At 46.1% G+C, this 23555-nt stretch overlaps 1 protein-coding gene across 2 annotated transcripts in view; it reads right to left on the bottom strand.

Annotated features, from left to right (window-relative positions):
* The window catches only part of LOC310830977 (syntaxin-binding protein 4-like), a 60365-nt gene that overhangs the window by 34465 nt on the left and 2345 nt on the right, over positions 1-23555 (bottom strand). The window contains exons 1-2 of one of the 2 annotated variants that reach the window (XM_083710845.1): positions 5024-5085; positions 4260-4333 (exon numbers count right to left, since the gene is read on the bottom strand). In XM_083710845.1, coding sequence (XP_083566971.1) covers positions 4260-4333; positions 5024-5070 — 121 coding nt within the window. In that variant the 5' untranslated portion in view covers positions 5071-5085. Of the gene's footprint in view, positions 1-4259; positions 4334-5023; positions 5086-23555 lie in introns of those variants that run through there. The other variant, XM_083710844.1, reaches the window with a different exon arrangement.

Genomic DNA, 23555 nt, shown 5'->3' on the forward strand with positions numbered 1-23555 from the left:
AAGTTTCACTTTCTGAAGCCGCTTCTCTCTTCCGTTCTGATGCTCCACTTGGCACCCCCATTTTCACCTTTGCGCCCATATCCATGCATCCTTCCCCTCTGTTCTGTACCCCCTTTGCACAAACACCCATTTTCACAGGAAAGGAAGGAAGCCTGTGGGAAAGGAAAGGAAAGGGATGTCCTCAAGGAAGAGGGTGTGGAGCCAGAGCCATTTGATGGGACTTAGTGAAGGGCAGCTGGAATGCTGGTTCCCCCTGCTCTCCTTCCCTGGTTGGCTGGCCACACCCAGCATCTTCCACCCAACTGAGCAGCCCTGGCAGGGCAAGCTGGTCTACGTCACCCATGTTCTGCAATTTGCCAGGATGCTGCTGGTACTCCTCTTCCATTCTGGTCATCTGGTGGGAGATCGCCATAGCAATGTGGCCCAGGGCCAGGAGGGTACCAGCCATGTCCCTTGCCCTTCAAGGCATTGTAACAGCAGCAGCAGCTGGCCTATGAGCTGCTTGGCCTCACCACTGCATGGGAAAAGCCTGCGGTGGCAACTCCACCTTCTCATCCTCTAAACTGGGCACTCTCCCAGCTGTGGGGAAAGGGGAGACTTCAGGGATTTCAGGCCAGGAAAGCAAGGAGGTTTCCCACGAAGGGAGAGCTTGACATTAATAGCTCCGCTCACCACCACCCTTTTTGAGGTTTGCCTTTCCAGATGATGCGTTGGTAGAAGGGCAGTGGGAAACTCAGGCTGGCTACATATTTGGCTACCGGTGGCAGAAGCAGCATTCCCCAGGGGGGCACCTGTCCTGTGCACACTGCAGCCCAGCAACTACGATGGCAGCAGCATGCTGAACTGCCAGGAGGTGAGTGGAGTGCCTGCAGAGCACCTGAATGACGTTTGCAGACCAATGGGTATATAGAGCAACAACAGTCAGAGTTGTATCCAAGGCAGTGCGCATTATGTCAGCACAAGGCTTTACCCTTGTACAGTGGAACCTCTACCATCCTCTTCCCAGATCTGCTCTGGAGGGTTGGGGAACTCCCACAACAGATTTAGGGGACTCACTGGAGAAGGAGGAAGAGGGGAAATTCCATGGTGCAAGCATAAATCCTTGCATGGATGGAATGAGTTAGTGGGATACCACCTTCTCTTTATATATTGGGACAAGCCCGGTGGAGTTTCCAGGTCTGTGTGCACACCTGTATTTTAAAGATGGAAATGCACAGCTGTGAGAAGTGCATGATGCTTGCAAGGTGCATATTTTCTATAGGACTAGGCTAGTGCAACCCTGGCATTTCCACAACTATCATAACGTGCCAAGTGGTCCTTAGTCACCCATCCCTTCCCACTTAATATTTCAGCAGCTGCTGCTTGCACACTTATAAAGACTAGAAACTTAAAAAATAAAAATAGAACTGAGATTTCCAAAATGCTGTGCTCAATTCCAGGTTTTGCCATTTACCTCCATTGCTTGCATGCAATTGCAACACATACACACACAACACAATATTTTGTTCTGTTTATTTCATGCACTAGAATTGTCGTCTTGCACTCTGGAACAGCAACCCAGATCTGTGACTAAGACAACTATATTTAATTACATTTGGCTTAATCTCTTTGTTTTGCTTTCCAGTCTCTGTAGCATCTTTTCCTTCGCCTGGGGTGAGGATTTGGCTATAGGTGAAATGAAGTTAAGCTTAGATCTAAGAAGATGAAGGTTAGGATAATTGGATCTCAGCTTTTCAGAAAAAAACATTGTTTAACCGGCACCTCTCTATGGTAACTAATTTCCAATTAAATGATCAGCGCAGATCTCTAAGACACTCGTGGAATTTAGGTTCAGGGAGTTAATTCCAGATTACCAGCTGCACTCTGCACAACAGAGAGTAGATATAATATCCTGCTCTGTCCTACAAGTCTGTGGACACAGCAACTATGTTTTAAACTCAGTGTGTGTTTTAAAAGTGCCGTGCCAAGAGTGAGTGGTTGTGTGAATGACAGCACCATGCCCAGTAGTCAGGGTGCACTACTTCCAGACTTTGGCATGTCGTCATTGACACTGCTCAAAACATAGAAGCGCAGAAATATAAGGAAGTGTCTTAATATATACTGAGCCAGAGCACTGGCCTATTTAATTCAGTATTTGTTTTAACTGACTGGCAGTGCTTCTCAGGTGTGTCAGGCAGGGATCATTTCCAGCCCTACCTGGAGATGCTGATTCTTCTGACATCTCCTTCACCTGCCCTAGCATCTCCAAGAATGAACCAGTGCTGAGGACAGGAGATGCTGCTGACCCTCAAGTGGTGTGCCTTCCCTTTGTCCAGGACCAGAAGGCATCCAAGACTACAAAGCCATAATGCAGTGCAACATCGGAAGCTGCTTCACACTGAGTCAGGTCATTGGTCCATCTAGCTCACTATTGTCTGCTGGCAGTTTCTCCCAAGAGTCTCAGGCAAAGAACATTCCCAACCCTACCTGGAGATGCGAAGGATTGAACCTGGGAGCTTCTGCAGGCAAGGCAGATGCTCTGCCATGGAGCTTTGGTCCTTCCTCTGGAGGAATTTCTAGGATGTTTCATTTTAAAGCAATTTTTACTGGCTTCCACAAATATATAACTAGACAAATTAGGTGTAAACATAAGCAATAGCACAAACAAAGCCTGCCCTCCTCCCAAGCTTGCCAGTGACTGAAAAAGTATTCATGTCTTTATGATACCCTGTAGTTTTTATACAAAATTATCCTACGTTGTTCAAAAACATTGTATGAAAACACCCATCCCCAGTGAGATCACCTTCTCCAACTAAATTATTCACAAGTATGCATAGTCATGACATCCACATTTGCAGTGATGTGGCTGATAACACATAAATGCTTTCCAGTAGTTTATAAAATAAACTGCCACCAAATACACACACACCCCTTTCCTTTCAGCTCCATTACATTATGAGTTACTTTCTCAGATATAGCCAGTCTCCATACATGTTTACACCACGGCTCTGCTCCTAAACCCAGTCGATTCCTCCACCATGTTTGGGTAATGGACAGCGGCGTAGCTAGTCACTTGGATGCCCGGTGCGGCGCATGTGTCCTGCAGCCAGGGGCAGGGTGAGCCAGCCATGGCGGTGGGGCGCACTGCGTGGAGCCTCTCCACCGCCTCCCCCTCAGCTGTAGGGCAGCTGAGGGAGAGGTGGTGAGCAGACATAAGCCCCACACTGCCGTTTCAGGCAGCGCGGGGTCTGTAGGCGCCCAAGCCACCAGGTCACTCCCAGTAGAGATGTGTGGCTCAGGCACACTGCAGGCCGTGTGGGTAAGTGCCATGGTGTAGCACCCAGTACCAGCCGTGTTTCGTTACATTTCTTGACTGAACTAAAAAATTTCGTGAGCCCATAAACAAAAAACTCATATTTTTGTCACACCCCCCCCAGTGATGACACCCGGGGTGGCCCACACCCACCGCACCCCCTTCTTCTGCCACTGGTAATGCATCAGCGGTTCTCAAACTGGGGTCCCCAGATGTTGTTGAACTACAACTCCCATCATCCCTGAGCTCTGGCCTTGCTAGCGAGGGGTGATGGGAGTTGTAGTTTAACAACATCTGGGGACCCACAGATTGAGAAAGGCTGTAATGGATAGTCATAATGCAAGAAGCAAGGATGTCTGGTGTTTTACAATGCTGTTTAACAGGGATGGGGGGGCAGTTTCCAGCCAAAGGGTCACATCCCCTTGGGTACCACATGCCCTTGGTGGGCAGGGCCAGAGGCAAACGTTGCCAGGGTGATGGGTGCAACTTCAGTAAGCTACATGCCAGCCACATACAACCCAGAGTTTTCTGCACACCCACAAGTCTCTATCTTCCATCCAGGCAAGCAAGAGGCATCACTGCAAATGCGCTGATAGAGGGCAGGGAGCAGGGCCAGAGACGGGGGGGTGGTGGTTTGGGGAGGGGCTGTGATTAAGGCAGAGTTGTGAGGACCACATTCAACCTCCAGGCCTGAACTGTCTCAGTCCTGCTGTACAAAAAGGGTGTCAAACAATCATAGGCGTCAACTTTAACAAAATGTTAATTTAAGGTAGCCTTCGTAATGTTTCACCACAGACGGACAAGTAGCAATAGACTGCCTGCAGCAGATAAAGTGAATCTTGGCATTGGGGACTTCTGGAAAGCAAAGTAAAACAGGGAAAGCACCCTTCAAAGCTCCAGACCCCTTCTCAGTCCCCTTTTTTCACCCCTCCACAATACTACAGACACCAGAAAAAGACACACTCACCCAGCCCATTGGCGCAGTCATAGAAGTCAATGCAATGGACAGTCCGATCCATTCCGTATGGTCCCATTAGTGTCCTGAAAGCAGAAACCATGATGAAAAGGAAACTGTTTGTGGACACCAGGGGCATCCTGATTCTAAAGAGAATAATTGTTATACTGCATCAGGCCTATGGTCCTTCTAGAACAGCCTAGACTACCCTCATGACCCCCCAATGTTTTGGACTACCACCCCAATCAGCCCTAGCACTAAACAGAGTCCTAGAGATGGAGAACAAATTTGACGTTATGTGTTTATTTAGAGCATTTGTATCCTGCTCTTGAGTTAGGAAAGTTCCCACAGCGGCTTATATACAATCAATTAAAACAAGGCAGCCTCTGCCTGTAGGGTTACAAGCTAAAAACAACAACAATAACCCACCAACCACAGCACACAAGGGGCAAAGGACAGGGAGGGAAGAGGAGAAAAAAAAGAACCAATTCTTAAACATGTTTTCTTATAATGACCAGCTGGCACAGTTCAGGGGTAGGAAGTGCCTGGTGAAGCCTGGCTTTCAGCAAAGCTGATGGAGGAAGCCCTGCTTCCCGTCTGTCCCACTGAGGCAGTCCGACTGAACCTGGGACCCTCTGCATGCAAAGCGGAGGCTCTGCCATGGAGCCACAGGGGGAGCCTGCTTTCTTACGTGTGTCCCTCAAGTTCTCTACATGACCCAATGATGTGCCGGCGCTTGCCTGACCCCCCTTCAAGCCCTGTTTCTGAGCCGTTACCTGCTAATAATGACAGCTCCCTTGTAGAGGACCGAAATGGCTGGCATCTTGCGTGCCGGAGATGTCCAGTCCGCTGCCTGGCCCGTAAGCGTTCTGCTTTGGCCGAGATCCGGCAAAAAGTGGCGGAGATGGGGAACGGCTCATGTGACCATCCCCACGGCACGTCAGGTCCACCCCAAACATTAACACAGATCACTGGGAAACCATCGCTCTCTTAAGATTAAAGCTTACGCAAGGCTTTTACAGCCTCGGCCTATCGCAGAGGGATTCGGCAGAAGAGAGGGGGCAAAACAATTCAATTAGACTGAAATAAATCCTCTGGACGTTCCCTCCCCTTGCTCTTAAATCATCGTTGCTCACGCATAATTAGAGCAGCAGAGTAATTATTCTGATGTGTTTTTATTGTTTGCCAGGTGCCCTGGTTTGGAACAGGCAGCAAGGGAAGGACGCCGCTCAAATGAAGTCAGGTAACCTTGATGTTGCTCAGGGTATGTTGAGATCCATGGAAAGCCCCTCATTGTAATAACTTGTTGCCGAATTTCTCTTTGACGTCACCCCGTTCCTTTTGCTGCCCTATATAACTGTGGTGGGGAACCTCAGACTTGGGAACCAAATGTGGCCCTCGAAACATCTCTATCTGGCCCCAGAACTCTATCTGGGCTACACACCCTCTCCCTAAGCCATGATTCTCACTGGTCCTCCTTTGACCCCTGAATTCTTTTGCCTGGCAGGGATTTGTCCTTGAACTCTGGTGAGGCTTCTCTCTCGCCTGGATGGAGGACAGAGGTGTGTGTTTGTTTGTGTGTGTGTTGAGTACCTAGCCTACTGTGCAAAGGTAAAATTTGCATTTATTGCGCTGCCCACTTTTATTTCTGGCCCCTCCCACCCATGCCAAGTGGCCCCTGGAAGTTTGCCCAGAATTCACACACACCGCAGGGAGGTATCAGCAGACCAAGGGGTGGAACCCAAGATTTGGAGACACACAGACAAATGGAGGGAGCCCTAAAGGAAAGACTGTCTTCAGGCAGGCCTGATTAAAGTCCCCTGCCACAACAAGGGACCCTCTGGACGGATTTGTTGCTGCCCAGACATGACATCATATAACCGGAAGACGCACATGCTGGTTTGGGGGTCTCCAAAGGTTGGACGGTATGGACTCCTATCCCCCTCCACAGAACTACAATTCGAAGAGTGGTCTAACAGTCAATCCTGCTTCTTCCCAGAGAACTCTGGGAACTGTAGATCTCTGAGGAGGACTAGGAGTCTCCTAACAGCTGTCAGGACTCTTAACAAACCACAGCTCTCTGGAGTCTGTGCAGGAAGCCATGCCTGTTAAGGTAGTCTCACAGATTGAATGGAGTGGGTGTAATCCAAGACTGAACATTCAATACCAACCCAGCTGTTGTGCATACTGATTAGGCTTCAACACCACCATTTCCATACAATATGCCTTACACAAACATTTGCCATGCTGCGATTTGGAAGTGCTTTTCTGTATCACCTGAGCGTCAATAAAACACTTTAACAAACCATGGTTTCGGAAGCTGGCTTTTCCAACAAACCATAGCTAAGATGAACCACAGTTTAGGATTTGCATGTTACACTGGAGATGCAAATGACCACTCTCCCTTTGATGAGCAGAGAGATGCAAGAATCCGTTCCCCCATCCATCCTCATCAGCTGATCTGCAGGAAGTGGGGAGGGGGACTATCTGGCTATGTAAATACCAGATTCCTGTGTGTGAGCATGTGAGAGTGTGGGTTGGGCACACCCACCACTGGCATTCAGCCACCAGGGAGTTGGCAAGAAGTGAATGCAGCCATCAGGTTGAAATGGTTAGTCACCTCTGCTCAAACCTATAATGTTCCAACTGAGAAACTAGTCCACAAATGACAAAAAAATAGTATTTTTTTTTAAGCTGATGGTGAACTAGAGTTGATGTGGATGATGAGTGACCCATTATCAACATTGTGTTTTTCTAATCAAAATCTCTCATTGTTCCTGTGCATTTTCCCCACATCTGGATAGGAAAATGGCTGGAGGAAAGGCAATTTTGACTGGAAAATGGCCCGCACGAAAAGGATTACATAACCCCCAAATACCGCCTATCATTGTTCCTATCAAATGGATGGCCTTTCCTGGCTGCATTTCATATTTGTTTGTTTTTCATAATGCCCAGCCGGGCCTAATTTGGTCTTGTGTTTCAAGGGATCTGCTGACAACGTAAAAATCTGAGCCATGCCCTAATGCAGCTATATAAGGGGCAGGATGGTGGCCTATTTATTTTTCTCTGATCATTATTCTGAATATTGAGGTCTACAAGGTCACTGGTGCATTAGAGGATTTGGGATGAGACAGTGACTTTTGGCTGCATAAAACAAAAGCTGTGAGATAGCAAATAAATGTCTGTTTGCAAATGAGCTCCAACAGCCGCCGGTTCAGAGCCCTAGATGTGGTACTCAATGCACCTTATGTGCAGTAGTTTTTTCAAAGAGAGGGAGACTGATCATTATAAGCTTGTGGTTACGTGGAGGCAGGCTTTTTACCTGGTGGCATCAGTGTTGTGGAATGCCCTCCCTCCTGAAATATGAGAAATCCCATCTGCATTGGCATTCCACCGGCTCTTGGAGACACACCTGTTTAGGCAAGCATTCCCCCGAACATGACCTTCTGGTCCTATTGTTCTAATTATTTTTCACTATTTTAATTGCTATGCTTTTAAACTGGCATAATTTCTTGTATTTTTAAAATTACTACTGTTTTAATGCTTTGATTGAATGGTTTATTGTGTGTTTTAACTATGCATGGATTTTACAATTGATCTTATAAACCACTTAGAAGCCTATATCTATCTATACTGTATAGCATCGTCATAATCAGGGAAGCAGCAGGTAGACAACAGGAGTTTAGCTCTTTCCTATACTGCAGCAGTCTTGATGAAAACAACTCTTTAGAAGTCACGTTCCCTTCTGGTACGGGGGGGGGGGGGGCTCATGGAAATTCATCTGCATTTTAGTGTAAATTTATCCCAATAGTCAAATTTTTGTATTCAGTTTTACCTAATTGACACATTTTTATAAAGCAATTTCCTCTAACATAATGCATTTGTGCAAATTATTTTCACTTAATAGATGCAAATGTGTTTTCCTGCACATTACTTGGCTGCATTGAAAAATTCAGAGAAGTTCCAGTTTCAAAAGATAACTTTTTTTGGTTTGCACAATCTGGGGAAATGTGAGTGATGCAGACTACCTGTTAAATGTGAACTGAATAAATGTTGTCTCCCCCCTCATCCTTCTCTTCTAGGCAACCTTCTGGGCACCATCCATGGAAGGACTCCATTTCCCCCTACTGCTGCCATTCCTTAGTCTCTGTCTCCCACAGAGAGTTAAATCCTCAGCTGCCAAAGAGCTACGTCATCTCATCCTGTTTCCCCCTCTGCTGAGTCGGCCACCTAATCTGATCAAGGGCCCACTGTGTGCTGGAATAGGGTGATTAGAGAGCTGGATGATGCAAAATGGCTGTAGCCATAGCAACGGGGGAGAAAGGCCATGCACCACAGAGGTGTGCTTAGTGCAGATAGCAGTAGATAGCAGGAAGCAGCTTTGTGGGCAAAAGGAGTAAAGAATCCCTTGAGCAAGTAGCTGTTGCAATAGGCTGAGCCCTCTGAAGATCAGTTGCCCGTGCAGGGCTCAACCAAAGGATGAGATGGATGAAACTGTCAATATCAGTGTCTCATTTTTTTTCCTTCTTAAATTCACTTTCTTTCTTTCTTTTTATATTGCAAAAAAGCATCAAAATTTTACTGCATTTTTTTCCTATCATGCACATTTTTTGTATTCAGTTCCCCTGGATATACAGTCAAAGGGCATCTCCTCCACCCACCAATGTCTTTGAAGTCCTTCAATGTCACCCCTCTTAAGAATGTGGCCCTCCAATCTTTCACAAAGTACAGCAGGCATTTCAGAGTACGAACTTTATCTCAGAAATATCAGAGGCAAAGAGAAAGAACCAGGAAAATGGTTCCAAAGGAAATGGTTCCATCAAGAAACCATTCGATGGATTTGATGATGTCATCATGGAACCAATCACGTTTGACTGTGGTGACATCACCAGGAGCAAATGAATGCAATTGTGGATTAGAGTAATGCTTCCTAGAGGAGTCACACTGGTGATTCCAGACGATCAGGTAACCTGAAGAAAATGGGGTGTGATAAAATGTGCTGTGGAGCTAATTACATTTGACTACTGGCTGACATCACTGAAAACAAAACAAAACAAAACAAAACAAAACAAAACAAAACAAAGGACAGGCTGGAAAAGTGAGGATTTCTTTTCCCTTCTACAAAATATGGTGAATGGTTAAACAGGTTACAGCAGTTCTGAGATAAAACCGTATATCTAAATGGGAGAGAACCGTACATTCTGACATCTACTTCAGCACAAATCACTGGGTGTGAGTGGGGATCCAGCTAAACTGAATGCAAATCCATCCTGTAATAGCCCCACTCTATTTTGCACTAGCCAATTTGCATCTGGAGTACCATGTCCAGTTATGGACACCACATTTTAAGACAGACATTGACAAAAGCCCTTATTTACAGTTCCTTTAAAAAAAACACCAACTCAACAGATGAATACTTGCTCTCATGTAGGAGCTCTGCATGACTTTTTTCTTTTCTTTTCAGTAGGGGAACAATTCTGAAAGGAGCAGCCATTGCTTTATCCCAGCTGAAGAGACGCTGGAAAGTCACCAGAAGGACTGAAGTATTTTCAACAGGCAAAGGTTTGGGTTCTGAACCATCGCAAGTGCCAAATCATGGTTTGGTATTATGTGAGAATTGAATCACTGAACATGATGCAAGCCTGCCCTTCATAAATCCTTTCCATTCAGGAGAATGAGTCTATAATAACTCCACATCTGATTCTATAATATTAAGGGAGGGGGAGAGTTGGAGTCCTCGCTGAAATCATTTTCCTTGCACTCCACTAGTAAGTCAAACATATTAAGGGTTAACGTGATTATCCGTCTTCTGACATTTCTAAATCCCTCCACAACTCTCCACCCCACCCCCCACCCCCAGTCTGTAGGATTTTACTGGTTATAAACTTATTAACAGAAGCAGGTGGTCCGATACGCCCGTCTCTAGACTGTCTATCCCAGAGCTGACCTCGCCAGATCGTGCAGGGCTCAGGAAACTGGCTGAAGGACTATAGTGGGTGGGGAGGAAGTGGAGAAGCCGTTGCAAAAATGATGTCCTTGTGGGGATTGAGGGGGGTGGGTGGGATTTGCATGTGTCTGGATATGACAAATGAGGACTTGCCTTCAAGGTCATATGGGCTCATGACTCGGGACTGCAGGATGGTGGAGGGAAGCTTGCCAAGAGTGTGTAGGGCCATCCCTACCTTTATACAGAGTAAGGCATATGCCTCAAGCAGCAGTGGTGTTGGAGGGCAGAGTTTTATGTGCTCTGTGGCCCACCCTGCCCTCCCTAAACTAACCCTAAGTTAAGTTGGCTTGCCCTGCACTCTCTAAAGCAACTCACCCTGTACTTCCCCATCTGCCCTGCATTCCTTAAGCTAACCTGCTCAGCTGCCCTCTGCTCCCTAAACTGGTTTGCTCTGTGTGGTAAGCAGTAGAGAAATTAAATTATTGTTTAATAATAATAATAATAATAATAATAATAATAATAATAATAATTGTCACTGGTTCAACAAAGGAATGGAAAAACCACCACTGGATATTACCACATAAGGTAATGGAAGTTGTTGTTGTTGAAATTTGTATACAGTGGTACCTCAGGTTAAGTACTTAATTCGTTCCGGAGGTCTGTTCTTAACCTGAAACTGTTCTTAACCTGAAGCACCACTTTAGCTAATGGGGCCTCCTGCTGCCGCCGCGCCGCCAGAGCCCGATTTCTGTTCCCATCCTGAAGCAAAGTTCTTAACCCGAGGTAATATTTCTGGGTTAGCAGAGTCTGTAACCTGAAGCGTCTGTAACCCGAGGTACCTCTGTACCACCCTATACCTGTAGATCTCAGGGCAGTTTGCAACATGAAAATTACAATATAAAGACCACAGAATACATAATAAAAATAAGAACAAACCAATAATCCCTCCTCCTACAACACATTTAAAAGGTCATCAAATGTCAATCAGCCAAAGAAGAGGAACATTTTCACGTGGCTCCTAAAGGTGTATAATGAAGGCACCAGCCAAACCTTCCGGGGGGGGGGGGGAGCACCCTTGGAAAGTGGTCATGGCGAACTCAATCACATTTCTGTCTTCTGCAAGCATATTTGTGCTCTTGGCATGGGGATAAAAAATAAAATAAAATCCCAGTCCACGGGGCCCTGTGTTTGCTTGGCTGTGGAGCTGGGCTGCGTCAAGAAGCAATCTCAGCCATGCTCAGTGCTTTCCCACCAGCAGCTCTTGCAAACTCCCTCCCTCCCTCCCTCATGAGAGAGGAGCTTCCAATTTTGACAGGCGCTTAAAATCTCATTTGCTTTATCCTCATCCCACTAGAAGCTGGCAGACCGAGCTGTGCTGTTTTGTGACAGTTTTGAAAAGCTGATTTCATGGAAGCTCCGAAGCGAAAAAGATACACCAAGCATTCCTTTTTTGGGTGGGGGTGGAAGGCACGACTGATTACATCTATGGACCACTTCAAAGCCCTCTATGCCTAACTTGTGGTCTGGCTTGGTCTGCTGTGTGCAGAAGGAGATGGTTGCATCCTGATTGGGGGGGTGGGGTGAACAGTACCCACTTGAAGCTGCAAATGGAGGGGTGTCATTTTTTAATGTGCCCACTTGGAAAAACAACCTCCCCGCAAAGTTTAAACAACAGCAACACTGGCCACATCAGGTAGAAAGGTTCTAGCCCTATTTCACTCCTTGTAGCGATAGTTTTCTAAATGCAGGGTGTTCTTTACATAGGAGAGGATCCAGCCCTGCTGTTGCTGAAGAAGAAGGAGAAGAAGAAGAAGAAGAGTTTGGATTTGATATCCCACTTTATCACTACCCTAAGGAGTCTCAAAGCAGCTAACATTCTCCTTTCCCTTCTTCCCCCACAACAAACACTCTGTGAGGTGAGTGGGGCTGAGAGACTTCAGAGAAGTGTGACTAGCCCAAGGTCACCCAGCAGCTGCATGTGGAGGAGCAGAGATGCGAACCCGGTTCCCCAGATTATGAGACTACCGCCCTTAACCACTACACCACCCTGGCTCTCAGTCGATACTGACCCTATGGCAGGGCCTTCTTGGTATTGCTTCCACATTTGTGGAACACCCTCTCTGGTGTACATTCATTTTCAGCCAGGCCTTTCATAGATGAAAGCTACTGTTCTTGGCAACCTTGAAATTATTAGTTATGAGGACATATGGCTGTGCTTTGATGTTTCTACATGTTTAATGGCTCTAAATTTTTTTTTGAAAAAAATTAAAATATTTTTTATTTGATTTTACAAATTCGTTCACACACATAATCACAAATAATAAAAATTACACAGAGTTCTTCTGAATCTCAGACTTCCCTCCTCCCATCCATGGGTACTTTAGTTTAGGTAGCTTAAAAAAAATGTTTTTAATGTATGCATTGTTTTGTGATTTTGTCGTTTGCCACCCTGGGAGGAAGAAAAACAAGCCCCTGTGTTGCAATACAGAGATATCTGCTCAAATACAGCTGCAACACATAGCTAATGAATGTAATAAATGTACAGTGGTACCTCAGGTTAAGTACTTAATTCGTTCCGGAGGTCCGTTCTTAACCTGAAACTGTTCTTAACCTGAAGCACCACTTTAGCTAATGGGGCCTCCCACTGCCACCGCGCCGCTGGAGCATGATTTCTGTTCTCATCCTGAAGCAAAGTTCTTAACCCAAGGTACTATTTCTGGGTTAGCAGAATCTGTAACCTGAAGCGTCTGTAACCTGAAGCGTATGTATCCCAAGGTACCACTGTATTGGTAGCAGAATGTCATCCAAAATTAACAATATCCAAATAATACATATGTCAGTCCATAACCAAAGAGTAGTCAACGTAATGAGTTACTGGCGAGGAACACAAGTGATTTTTAGAAAATCCATACAGGTAAATATAATACTTGTGGATCAGAGCTCATGAACCAGTGTAGCTAACGGATGCTGATAAAACCAATGTAAGAACTTTTAAACTGTATGGATATTCTAAAAAATTACTTGCTGACGAAGATTCATCTTCGAAACAGTTGATCCAATCCAGTTATACTGCTCTGCTTGTTTGCTGATTGCTATTGAATTCGTTACATTGGAGCACCCACTACAATACTTCTTGGACATTGAAAGGCATCCTGCCTGCGTCGTGGTCTTCCTTGCCAGTAACTCATTACGTTGACTACTCTTTGGTTATGGACTGCCATATATATTATTTGGAAATTGTTAATTTTGGATGACATTCTGCTACCAGTAATAATACATTTATTACATTCATTAGCTACGTGTTGCCGCTGTATTTGAGCAGATAGCCCTGGGAGGGAGGGCATGTGTGCACGATTGGAATTAAATCCCTCTGTTTCCATGGGATTTATTCCCTAGAAAGCGTTTCTTTGGGAATGGTGGCCTTAGGAGACTATCATGGGCTCAATATATGCCCCATGTATTCATTGCTAGTCCTGCTGAAAGAAGAGGCATTGACAATACTTTGGCCACCTCATGAGAAGAGAAGATTCCCTGGAAAAGACCCTGATTTTGGGAAAGATGGAGGGCACAAGGAGAAGGGGACGACAGAGGACGAGATGGTTGGACAGTGTTCTCGAAGCTACCAGCATGAGTTTGACCAAACTGTGGGAGGCAGTGGAAGACAGGAGTGCCTGGCATTCTCTGGTCCATGGGGTCATGAAGAGTTGGACATGACTAAACGACTAAACGACTAAACGACTAAACGACTAAACGACTAAACGACTAAACAGCTAAACAGCTAAACAGCTAAACAACTAAACAACAACAACAGGCCTGTTAATTCCAGTGGCCTGCTCTGAGTTTGAGGCAACCCACTGAGCACAGGGGAATTCCTACTTGGTGGCACCAAACCAGTCACTTGGGGAAAAGACAGGAAGTCAGCCCTTGAGTTAGCCATGCTCAATGCATTTGTGCACAAATCGACTCCTAATTGATCTTGATTTGAATTACAAGAATATTATTGTTTGCTAGAGAAAGCTCCAGACCCAGTAGACACCTGATTACTTTTGAACCCATCAATTTTGACTTCTAAACAGAATGGCAGCATCACCAAGGTTGGCACTTGGGTAGCATGGAGAGTGATTCAACCTGGGTTAAAGCCCCACATTTTTTTCTCACCCAGGATCATGTCCACCCCCCACCCCCCACCATTTGCTTCTGAAGATTCAGCTTGCAACAGGCATCACCTTCAGGGGGAAATAGCTGTCAGATGTTATTTTCAGAAGAAAATTGGCACACGGCCCTGTGATCCATATTGGGAGTGGAAGCATGTTTTGGATCAGGGGTCAAAAATAAAAATGGACAGTTTTAACACACTCTTAAAAAGAAAGAATAGGCTTCCATGCAATTTCTCCCTGATATGAACAAAAATGTGATTTCAAAACAGAATTGTGAAAGTAACATTTCACTGTTACGTTACATTTCCTAAAAACACACCATGGAACCTGAGTGAGTAGCAGTCTGTTTATATTTTTAATAAGTAACAATAAGAAATACATTTGAAAAATGACTATGGTAATTCACTGACTGTGTTCTTAGCTGTCCCTTCTCCCCAAAATTTGAGGTAGTTCAACTGAAATTTTTTAAGCTGGCAATGCAAAGGGAGAGATATACATCTGCCCCACCAAGTGTCCCTATTATCCAGGGACAGCCTCAGATTTAGAGAAGCTGTCACGGTTTCTGATTTGATCCTAGAATGTCCAGCTTTGCCTTAGGACGTCCCTATTTTCATTGGAGAAATGTTGGCGGGTATGGTAGGATGTCCTTAATTTTATCAAAGGGCATGGAGTTATGCGGCCCCCGAACCAAGGAGATAAGCAATTATGCAGCCTTTAGAAGACATCTGAAGGTAGCTTTGTATAGGGGAGTTTTAAAAAATGTTTCAAGTTTTATTACAGTGGTACCTCTGGATACGAATAGGATCCGTTCCAGAGCCCTGTTTGCATCCTGAAGTAAACATAACATGTGACTGTGTGTCTGCACGTGCGCAGGTCATGTTTTGCTGCTTCCACGCATGCGCATGACATCATTTTGAGCATCTGTGCATGCGTGAGTGGCGAAAGCCGGAAGGAACGCGCTCTGTTACTTCTGGGTCGCTGCAGAGCGCAATCCGAAAATACTTAACTTGAAGCTACTTCAACCCGAGGTATGACTGTATTTTTTATATATATGTTGGAAGCTGCCTAGAGTGGCTGTGGCAACCCAGTCAGATGGGTGGTGTGGTTGTGGGTGGGTGGGTGGGTGGGTGTAATAGGGTTGCCAAACCTTCTGAATTTCCTGGACATAGTCGGAATATGGAAGTCGGAAACAGTGTCCAGGCAGAAATCACTAAAATGTCCTAGAATGTTGGAGCATATGATATATTTGTCTTTCCAAAAGCACAAGGCAGGAAAACCAGCCACTTTAGCACAGACTTGGCTTAAAGAAGTACACCTTCATTCCGCCCCTCTCCAAATGTTAGCATTAGAAGACATGTAGTAAATCATGCCCCCTCAGCTCAATTAGGAACATCTGACATAATAAGCAAGACAAAGGTATCTGTAAACATGTGCAGAGTGCATTTCCCATCTGAGAATGGGGGGAAGAACTTTTCTGTGATGATGGCTTTTGTTCCTGGCAAGCTTTAGTCTTACTCGCTGTCCATTTTAGATCCATTTTAAACAGGGCTTAATTTTAACTAGGCCTAAGACCCGAACCTTGTTTCCAGAGCCCTTGCAGGAAATGAGAAGTGATGTGAGAGGAGCGGAAGATGCTGAGCATGTACAGAGTGTATTTCTTTCTTACCACAGAGTAAGAAAAGTACTCCTTGTGCAACTAAGATTAAGGAAGTCATAACATCACCACCACCACCACCACCACAACAACAATAGAGTGGTTTAGTCACTTGCTATTAGGGATGGGTGAATATGTCAATTTTGGTGTATATCTTTGTTTCTCATTTTTCAGTTGGCAGTGTGTGTGTGTGTGTGTGTCCCCTCATGAAATTTATTTGCATTTATTGCGAATTTCTCTACTCATCTTTGTATCCATTTTTCCCTAATGTACACAATTTTTTTGCAAAGCAATTTCCCCTAATATAATGCATTTTTATATTCTTTTAGATTCTAATACCCTAGTGAAGGTGCACAACTTGGCTGGAAAACTGTGTTGCAAAATTCAGAAAAATGAGAACTTTTGCAGGATGGCTATGTTTCGGTTCACTTATGGTTTCAAAAGGCAAGAGTTGCGTAGATTGGCCTTTAAATGTGAACTGAGCCAAATTTCTCCCCCATCCCTGTTTGCTACACAAAAAACCCCATTGAGAGTAATAGACCTAAGTCATGTTCATTCATTTCAATGAACCTACTCCGAGTAAAATTAACATTAGCTTCAATCCTATGCATTTACATCATCATCATCATCGGAATCCATGATAATATTCATCCATACAACATTTTTTGCCCTATTGTAAAAATGCACCATACAGTATATAATGGCATCATATTGCATCCTTGAATTTCCTTGTTTATTTGAAATGGTGAGGAGGAGGCGGAGGAGAACTTGGCTAGGCACGCTCCCTTCTGGGGAGAGAGAGAAAGAGAGGATAATGGGGCGTTATCTCCTACCTTTCCATATCAAATTCTGCCACATGTGGAGGCTGGAAAAATACCAGGCCAAGATCTTGTTCCTTCTTCTCCTTCTCCTTCTCCTTCTGTTTCTCCATCTCCTTCTCCTCCTCCCCCTCACATCCCCAAACTCTCTAACAAATTAATCTTTTAATCAGTCACTGAGTTGGGCCATATTTATCAAAGTGATGGGGACACATTATCTCCCCGGCCATCTGTTTGCTGCCCTCCAAAGCTGGCTTGCTGGACAAAATCCTAATAAAAGTGTAAGGACAGCTGAACATCAGGCCGCACAGCTGGCCCTTTTCACACGCAGGGGAGCGCTCTGGCCATAGAGCTCCGGCTTTTGCTCAGGGCGGGCAACTTGCCGCTGATGCGTCACCAGAACTAATCATCCCCATATTGGAGAACAAACAGAGCAGCCTCTGCCGGGAGGGCTGCCATTTCTTATTCTCTTTCTCTGGCCAGGGTTGGAATGGGCCTGGTATCTGCTGGGGTCCACACTCTGACAGAAGGCTCACTGTCAACCATGGCTGCCCCCTGCTTTCCTCCCCAGAAGCAGGCAAGCTGCTGAGTCCGCTAAGATTTCCTTCACCCTTCCCAGCACCTCCCAGAACCAGCCGGTGCTGAGTGGCATTAAAGACTACATAGTCTCAATGCAGTGCAAGTGCGTACCTTCTCCTTGCCAGAAGGCCTTAAAAACCACAAAGCGGCTAACAGATTGAGGTTGAATCCTGACAAGACAGAAGTACTGTTTCTGGGGGACAGGAGGTAGGCGGGTATGGAGGACTCCGTGGTCCTGAATGGGGTAACTGTGCCCCTGAAGGACCAGGTGCGCAGCCTGGGAGTCATGCTGGACTCACAGCTGTCCATGGAGGCACAGGTCAATTCTGTGTCCAGGGCAGCTGTTTATCAGCTTCATCTGGTACGCAGGCTAAGACCCTACCTGGTCACGGACTGTCTCGCCAGAGTGGTGCATGCTCTAGTTATCTCTCACTTGGACTACTGCAATGAGCTCTATGTGGGGCTACCTTTGAAGGTGACCGAGAAACTACAACTAATCCAGAATGTGGCAGCTAGACTGATGACTGGGAGCGGCTGCCGAGACCATATAACACCGGCCTTGAAAGACCTACACTGGCTCCCAGTACGTTTCCAAGCACAAATCAAAGTGTTGGTGCTGACCTTTAAAGCTCTAAACGGCCTCGGTCCAGTATACCTGAAGGAGCGTCTCCACCCCCATTGTTCTACCTGGACACTGAGGTCCAGCACCGAGGGCCTTCTGGCAGTTCCCTCACTGTGAGAAGCCAAGTTACAGGGAACCAGGCAGAGGGCCTTCTCAGTAGTGGCGCCCGCCCTGTGGAATGCCCTCCCACCAGATGTCAAAGAGAAAAACAACTACCAGACTTTTAGAAGACATCTGAAGGCACCCCTGTTTAGGGAAGCTTTTAATGTTTAATAGGTTATTGTATTTTAGTGTTCTGTTGGAAGCCGCCCAGAGTGGCTGGGGAAACCCAGCCAGATGGGCAGGGTATAAATAATAAATTATTATTATTATTATTATTATTATTATTATAAAGCCATGATGCAGTGCAACATAGCAAGCTACCTTACACCAAGTCAGCCCATTGGCCCATTTACTTCAGTGCCATCAGGCAGGGGCTCTCCAGGATTTTGGGCAGGTGCCCCTCCCAGCCCTAGCTGGGGATGCTTGGGATTGAACCCGGTGCCTTCTGCATGCAAGGCAGATGCACTAGCGCTGACCTGCAGCTCTTCTCCTAGAAGAACATGAAGGGGCTTATACTGAGTCAGACCACTGGTTCATCTAGTCCAGTATTGTCTACACAGTGACTCTCCGGGGTTTCAGAGCTGTACCTGGAAGTACCAGGGACCTTCTGCAGGCAAAGCAGGTGTGCTGCCACTGAGCTGCAGCCCTTTCCCTGATGCTCATTGTGCCAGCAGCAGTGATTCGGGCACTCTGCACCAGCTGGAAGAGGTTAGATGAGAAAGGGGAAGGTGGTGGCCATGGTGATGGAAGAAGTAGTTGAGACAGTGGTGCATCTGCCCCATGCACTGTGCCTAAGGGGCCTGGAGGTCCAGTACAGCAGGAAGGGGTCCACAACAGGGACCAGGGAAACAGGGAATCAGCCAAGGTTGGGGCCAGCACCTGTGGCATCTGTCCCACAAAGTATCTGGCAGGGCTGGTGTGTTCATGATGCATAGATGGGTGGTTGCCTCAGCCAGCAGGCCATGGCCAACTGCTAGCATTGCCACTGCCAGCTGCCCCCATTGCCGACTGCAGCAGCCGCCATTGCTGGTTGCCACGAGCACCGACAGGGCAGCAGCTGGAGGAGCAGCTGAAGGAAGCTGTTTACCAGCAGATTGTTTTTCTCCTTCAAGGAAATAGTAAGTAATACACACATTTTTCAGAACAGGTCACTGATGCCCTGGGAAAGTGGCAGCCTAAACTGTTTAAAAGGAAAGATGGAGGGGAAGTTTAAAAAGAAGAAGCTGGTGACTATGCTACTGTCTCTAATAAGGATGGAGGAACCAGTCAATGTTGGTATCTCATTTTCAAAGAATCTGCTTACTTCACTTTCTCGTTTTCCAAGAATCTGTCCGTTTCAGTTTCTTCAGTTTCTCATTTTTCTAATATATATATATTTTAAAAGTCCTCATGAAAGTTCACCAACATCTTGATCTGATTTTCTCCTAATATTCACAGTTTTGTATGCATTTTTGTGCAAGAAGATGCATTTTTTTGCCTGTTATGTTCACCAATACATGCATTCTTGTACACACTTTCCCCTAATATAAGAATTTGGGGATCAGAGAATTTCACTGCAAAATTTAGAGAAGAGCGAACTTCAAAGGATAGTTGTGCTTCAGATCACAAATAGATTCATGGATTGTGAATTAAACAGGTCTGCATTACAACACAATCCAAAGCCAACTTCTTCCCCATCACAGGTCTCTGACTGCAAAAAAGTATGTCCCCTAAACTGCAGGTCATCTGAAATAAAGGAGGAATGCAGGTGTAACGGGAAAATTGTGGCAAAAACTGTTTCAGGCAAGCAACTAAGGAGGAGCTTGGGGGGGGGGAGATCTTCAACTATGCAATGATCTTTTGACTGTGAAAGTCATCTGGATTTCTCTTGCCCCACCCCTGTGAGTGTGAAGATAGCACATCCCCACCTTTGCAGCCTAAGAGACAAACTCTAAGGAAAGCTCTCCCTTTTCAGAAGCATCTCTAGCAGCTACCCAAAGTAGTAAGTGTTGCAGGGGGTGCTTACCTGACCTCCCATCAGCAGTATCACAGCAGCTAACTGGGCAGAAGAGGGTCAAGGTGTTAGTGAGTTCAGTATGCTGTAGACACCTTGGTGGGAGCACTATTTTGGCTCTGCTGGTGTGTTGCTGCTGTGCCATCCCTCCCAGTCTCTCTCCTGATAAGCTGCAGAGATCCCAGGGATAGGAGGCTCAGACAAGCATCACAACCCCACCATGCTACTAGTAGCTACTTTCTACTCTTCTGGCCCCATTATAGTTGTAATTTCCCTAACCAATGATGTGGTTGGCAGTAGTACAAATGGCTAGTAATGCACTTTTTAAAAGGCACTTCAGAGCCATTGGTCATTCTCTGCCCAAACTCAGACTCCAACTGCCTCCAGACTTTTCCAGGTATGATTCCATTTTATACCAGCATATTTAGACTGTGCAAAATTCAAGGGGTTTTTTTGCCTTAAGGATAGCGATGGGCAAATGCCCTGGAAAAGGGTGGGATAACGTCGATGCTGAGCAGCTCACTAATAACCTCTGCACAAACCAATTGCAACGAGTACCCAATGGACAGCAACTTTGTGTGACTACCATGCAAATCTTGTGCAAACAAATGAGGACGGACACTCAATAAACAGACTGTCTGGGAGAGTCCTCCTGCCCAGTCATCAGATAGTATAATAATATATTCCTTTTGACACAAATTTCTGAGCTGGGACAGAAAGTAAGTTAAGGGGGCAGGAACTACTTCCACATATTTAGACTGTGTAGGCTCATTGCCCAGAGCGAGAACAGATATTGCACCTGCTGATCTCACTTGTAGCTCCAGCACATAATGCGACTCTACAGCGGCAGTTAGGGTTGCTGCATTTTGCAGGGTACAGAATTAAGTTTGGGTGCAGTGCCTGTACACAGACAAGCTAAAGGCCCTGTGCATTCTAGAGTCACTCAAAGCAAGGGAGATAAGATTGGGGACAGCGGCTGTGTACATGCTGCCCATCCAATGCATTGAGCCTGTGCACATTCTAGAGGTGTTCACGTGTTACATTCAATGAGTGTACAATTAGTGTGTCTATATACACTAATAGTTGAGCTGTACACTTGTATTGTTATTCCCATGGGGCATTTGCACATTGCGTTCAACAAGTGTACAATCTGTGTACCTACGGACACAGATAGCTGAGCTGTACACTCATACAGTTATTCACATGTAATGTTCAATGGGTGTACATGTGTACACAACAGTTGAGCTACACCGAACAAGTGCAGTCTCTCTGTCCTCCATCCAGACAATCAAGAGGCATTATCAGCATTCAAGGGCACAGTCCATCCAGGCAAAAACACTCAAGTGTGTGTTTAAACCAGGATTTTTGAGGGGCTTGGCTTGGGGAGAAGAGATGTGGTTGGGAAGGGGCTGTGGTGTATGGAGAATTTTGAAGGCTAGATAGAGAGGCTTGGAGGGCTGCTCTTGGCTCCCAGGCCTGAGGCTCCCCACCCCTGATCTAATCAAAAGGTAAAAAGAATCCCTTTACTGCAAAAACAAAATACCCTTGAAAAGAGCAGCAAGCTTCAAATGCACCAGATAACATTCTTTTGCAGCACTTTTGGATAAGGTTACCAGATTCCCCCCCCCCCCCAAAGAATCTGGGGACACTTTAAAAAAAAGAGAAAAAATGTTATTTTTAAAAAAACCATTTTTTTAAAAAAATAAGAAGTAATATCTTCTCTTCTGGGTCTCCTCTGTTGCGCAGCTTTCCTCTGGGCTGATATCCTGGTGCTCTCCTACCTCTCTTCCTCAGCAGCAGCGGCCAGAGCAGCGTGGCAAGGTTGGGGCTCCCCTCTTTTTTCTCCTTCCTCTTTCTCTCTCTTCCTTCTCCTTCTCCTTCTTTCCTCCTTCTCCTTTCCTCCTTCTCTGAGTCAGCTCTGGGGTTTTTACTCACCCTGGAGCACCGCTGGGTGGCCAGGTGGCTGGGTGCTCTTGCACCCAGCTTGATGTGGGTCATGGGGAAGGTCAGCGGTTCCCCCAGTTGATGCGCCATCCCCAGTTCCCCCTCAGCAGTGGCAGTCTCAGCAGCCCAGAGCCAGCCTGGTAGTGCAGTTGGCTCTTGCTGGCTTCAGGAGCTGCTCGCTGCTGTGGCGCCCGCCATTTTGCCTCGCCGGAAGTCCCCATATGATGCGTCTTGTGCCGTTGAACCAATCACACAACATTCATTCCCTACTAATAAATCTACAACACTTAAAATATAAATCCGGGGACATTAAATGAAATCCAGGGACACTCCGGGGACGGATTTTGTCCGGGGACATATTTGTAAATTCGGGGACTGTCCCCGGGAAACGGGGACATCTGGTAACCATACTTTTGGATGTTTCCCTCCCATTTCTTCTGTAGGGTGGTGTCATTCCTTTGCTTCTGGATCTTTTCACAGCCTGCTGCTCATCACACTGGTTCATCAGTCCATGTCCCCCTTTTTATCCTCATGACAACCCTGTGAAGTAGGCTAAGCTGAAAGACAGTGACTGGCCTGAGGTCACCTAATGAACTTCATGGCTGAGGGCAGATTTGAACCCTGGTGTCCCAGGTCCCTGTCCAACACTCTAACCCATGGGTAGGCAAACTAAGGCCCAGGGGCCAGATCTGGTCCAATCGCCTTCTAAATCTGGCCTGCGGACAGTCCAGGAATCAGCATGTTTTTACATGAGTAGAATGTGTGCTTTTATTTAAAATGCATCTCTGGGTTATTTGTGGGGCATAGGAATTCGTTCATTCTCTCCCCCCCCCAAAAAAAAGTCTGGCCCCCCACAAGGTCTGAGGGACAGTGGACTGGCCCCTGCTGAAAAAGTTTGCTGACCCCTGCTCTAACCACTACAGCACAGCAGCTCTCTTTTACAACCTACTACAATTGACTACCTCCAACCTTCTCCTTCCACACTGTGCTACCACCAAAAAGCAGCAAACAAACAGACTCCATTGTACCTGCATCTCTAGGGGTGCCATATTACAAAAGGTGAAAACCCAGACACAAAACCGCTTTTGCAAAATCTCAAAAAAAGAGAAGTTTTTGAGCTAAAGGAAATTCAGCAAAATCTAGACTTTTGACATGGGTTGCCATATGTTTGGATTTCCACCCAGACACTACTTCTGACTGCCATATTCAGGCTATGTCCGGGAAATTCCAGTTGTATGGCAACCCTATGCATATCAGTCTCTACCAGGTGTACTAGGCAAATATCTTAACACATGGAGGAGGGGGGCAGGGTTTTACATGCCACACACATGTCTGCATTCATGCATGCCGATCAAGGAGCAGGGAGGACTAATGCGGGAGGTTGCCTTCAGAGGTGTGTGGGGTCTGGGACGGGGCGTGCCCCAGGGAGAGTCTTGAGAGCCAGATCAAGAGGTCTAGGGGGTGACATTTGGATCCCAAACCTTAAGTTCTT

The sequence above is a fragment of the Podarcis gaigeae genome, assembly GCF_964106915.1.
Source record: "Podarcis gaigeae genome assembly, chromosome: 14".
NCBI lineage: Eukaryota > Metazoa > Chordata > Lepidosauria > Squamata > Lacertidae > Podarcis > Podarcis gaigeae.